Consider the following 3,692-nt stretch of genomic DNA (forward strand, 5'->3'; position numbering starts at 1 on the left):
AAGGCTGTCAAGAAAAAAAATAAGAAAACAGGGGGTTGCAGGGGGTGAAGGTGAAGATGGAGGGGAAAGGGACGCGGGTCAACCTTCATGGGTTGTTCTATTTCGTGATTGGATGTGCTCTCTCGTGGTAATACGTCGGATTTTCAAAGTGCTCCTTATTGCAGCGCCGCGGTGCCCTTTGAGCTGAAACAAACAGACTGCTCGCTTTTTTTCGCGAAGTGGCCAGGGCGAGAGGTAGAACGGAAGAAACGGATTATGTTTTAGATTCCAACTGGAAGTTCGAGGTATAAGGAGTGAGAGAAAACGCCGTGGTGCAATAGGAGGCAATGGGGGGAATGAACGACGAAGAGGAAGCGGGCAAACGGGAAAAAAGGAAAAAAGAAAAGGAAGAGAGTCGAAAGGAAAGAGAGAAAGAAAGGGGCGGAGGTACTTCTCGAGACCACGCGAGGTATTCAAGGTAAAAGAGTTTTCTTGTAGTGTTTCTCTGGTTTTTTGCTGAATCCCTCGTATGGGTGCAATGCCTTCGAAAGTCTCTCTGTTGTTTAAACAATGGATCAATGAAGTCTCTCGTTTCATTCGATTCTTTCAGGAATATGGAATACGTACTGTGGAGTGACTTTTGCAAGAAATTAGATGATATTGTCACAGCGTGCGGGTTCTATATTGGAAGAATTAAAGAGCTTTAGAGGCGTTCGAGAAGTGTTTGGTTAATTCATTATGGCTACCTGTTATTAATCCTCTCCTTTGTTGGAAAAGTGTTACGTATCGTTGTAGAAAGAAATATTATATTTCGAAATAGCATTTCTCTTTCTATATAAAAACTTTGGAAATCTGTATGAAAGTTCTATATTTCTTACGTGTATATGAACAACAATCACTTAGAAAAACTGAGATCAACTGTCCATTACTAATTAATCTAATATTAAGCAATTTAATGGCATAGCGAATAAAAAATAACGACTAATAAAACATAATAAGAATCCAGTTCAATATTTCAGATTTTTTGCGTTTAACTAAATTCAGGATAAATGATACAAGATCCAGATAGTACTCTTTTAATTTATTTTCTATACAATGCTCCTTACCTAACATTTATTCACTCTGCATCTAATTTGATATATCGACTATGATATACAGGTTTTATATTGAGTCATTTTAATTAGCGACTAGTTAAGATTTTAATCTCTCACTGATATGCTACAGTTTATAGCTATAATACAGTTATAAATATGCTTAAAAACCACGTACTTATGTAGCCTTAGAGTGAAAATTCTTTTTGTGGTTTTCCAACGAGAGCGGCCCTTTGAAATATCTCTGACATATCTCGCAGAAGAAGCGATACTTGTTGTCGTGACACTTCAAATGCTTGTTCAGCAGATCTTTCCTCGCGAACGTTTTCTCGCAGTAGTTGCATGAGAATTTGTCTGGATTCACATGAAACGCGTTGTGTCTCGACAAATTGTCTATTCTGGTGTACTTCTTCGTGCAAATATCACAGGTGAACATGGTCCGCTCCGAGTGACACCTCTGATGGTACCTTAGGTATCGTTTCTGCGCGAAAGTCTTTTTGCACGCGCAGCAAACCACCTGATTCGATTCGTCTTTCTTCGCATCCATGTGGTCGGCCTGTTCATCGCTGTTATTAAATTCTTGTTTACAGTACGGACACGTATATCGTTTCGTTTGCTTGTGCTTCTGTATGTTCTCTAAGAACGTTGGATCTGTCATGATCTTGTAAAGGAAAGTGTCCTTTAATTTCTCATCGGAACCTACACCGTGATTCGAATCATCTTCGTCCTGACAATCCCGTTTACACAAATTAAGAGCTTCTGATGGTTTATCCGAATCGTCGGTGGTCTGCGTGGTTAATTCGTTTTCGCATGGGCCTGAATCTTCTATGCTCGAGGAACCAGCCGCCGAGGAATTTTCCAGATCTGTCTTCGGAAGTAGTATCTAGGATGTATTGATTAATTTAATGATATAGTAACATGGAAATATTATAATTTTTTTTAGATTACGGATGTTTATTCATTAGCAGACTGTAGATCAGCTCTTCTTTGTTTCAAAAAATCATCCATACTTCATAAATAGTACAATGTAGCATATTCTCAGCACATTTTGATATACAGTCTCTAATATACAAATATCCACAACGTATCAATTGTTAACAGAAATACATCATACATTGTTATTGTCGTCGTTACTAACAGATTCCTTTACATCCTCGTTTGACTGCGAATTTGAATACTTGCAGCTTGGACCAGCTATCAAACTAAGAAGAACTGAATCTCCTTCCGCAGAGGTTTCGCCCTATAAAAACGAATTTATAGAATTTGCAAGAATTGCACGATTACACGATCTGCATAAACTTATATAATTTGAAAACAGTAAAGTTAAACAATATGCATGGCACAAATTGTATAACGAAAATAAATTACTCAATATAAATAAACGTTATATTGTATAATGTTGATATACTCTTTTTCTACAAATATCCATTCTCAAAAGAATTTCTTCGTCTACAAATTATAATTAACACGTAACGAATAAGAATTATTTAATAGATTCAAGGGAATGACATTACAATGTAACCGTTTATATTTGCGCCATGACTTTCAAGAGCGTGTTATCATGTCGTCCACGAATACCGATGTACACACACACACATACGTACACATAAACACAGCTGTCACACATCGTACCTTCAGTTTAATCGACATATCTAATACTTCCTCCGAATATTTCAAGGTCTCCTTGTCCTTCTTCGCTACTGATTTCGATCGATCTTCTGATTTTATTTTATTCCCATTTAAATCAATCGCATCTTCGTTCGATCCTTGTAACTCATCTTTGCCAGCTTCCGACATATCTTTCGTGTCGTTGTTTGAAGATTGTCTCGTGCTTTCAGACTTTACACTAGAAGTTTCCGACTGTGATTCGATGTTTCTGTTGTCTTGAATTACTCTCTGTCTCGGCACGGTTTTCACTCTCATTGTCGTCTATTGCGAAGTAAACCAACTGAACATACATCGATAATGTCAAAATACATCGATATTGAAATAAGAAATAAATAGCAACTCTTTCATTCACTACAGCATACAAATTGTAAAGATACTTAAAATATTAAGTATTACGTGTAATAATAAAAGTTGTTAATTGTACTATGTTCGTGGCAAATCACATTACCCTAAGATTAATCGTTGAAAATGTTAATTTACACGAATACGCAAGAAGATTTACTTACGTAAGGCATCAGCGTCCTGCGAAATACCAGAATTTTCGTTCACCACGCGCAGTTCCGATATTTTGATTCATTCACTACGGATCGAATTCGACGAGTACGTGATCGAGAATGCCAGCACACGACACACATTTCACATCGCGTTGACGACAGTGACGGAGAAGAAACTGTGTTTAGTTGACCTCGTGCTGACTTTGATGGTTGGCACAACAAAGGGCGCCTGGCGGAGTCGCCGTACGAAAATCCAAGTTTGCAAACACGGGACTGCCTTCAATGAAATCCGATCTCCTGATCGATCCCTAATGATTGCTATGGCAATACTTTTTCTATTAACGTTTGCTCGCATTTTTATTCGATAAGATTATCACTCGTTAACGCTAGAGTCTCGAATAGGGTTTTCCGACCGTATGTTGTCTTTCTGTTTCTCTTTAGCGGTTTCTCTTAACCTTGA

General features: G+C 37.8%; 1 protein-coding gene across 2 annotated transcripts; it reads right to left on the bottom strand.

Moving 5' to 3' along the window:
• Positions 1-1,045: 1,045 nt before the first annotated feature.
• LOC100647932 (GDNF-inducible zinc finger protein 1) lies at positions 1,046-3,405 on the bottom strand. 2 transcript variants are annotated; one of them, XM_012311833.3, is made up of 4 exons: positions 3,245-3,405; positions 2,703-2,999; positions 2,185-2,310; positions 1,046-1,953 (listed from the first exon to the last, which is right to left on the bottom strand). In XM_012311833.3, exons 1-4 carry the CDS (start codon positions 3,251-3,253, stop codon positions 1,249-1,251), a joined length of 1,137 nt encoding a protein of 378 aa, XP_012167223.1. In that variant the 5' UTR covers positions 3,254-3,405; the 3' UTR covers positions 1,046-1,248. The 2 variants fall into 2 exon arrangements, with proteins under 2 accessions (XP_012167223.1, XP_003397642.1); XM_003397594.4 differs by having other exon boundaries at positions 2,703-3,018; positions 3,245-3,403.
• Between the last annotated feature and the right edge of the window lie 287 nt (positions 3,406-3,692).

The sequence above is a fragment of the Bombus terrestris genome, chromosome 9, assembly GCF_910591885.1.
Source record: "Bombus terrestris chromosome 9, iyBomTerr1.2, whole genome shotgun sequence".
Lineage (NCBI taxonomy): Eukaryota > Metazoa > Arthropoda > Insecta > Hymenoptera > Apidae > Bombus > Bombus terrestris.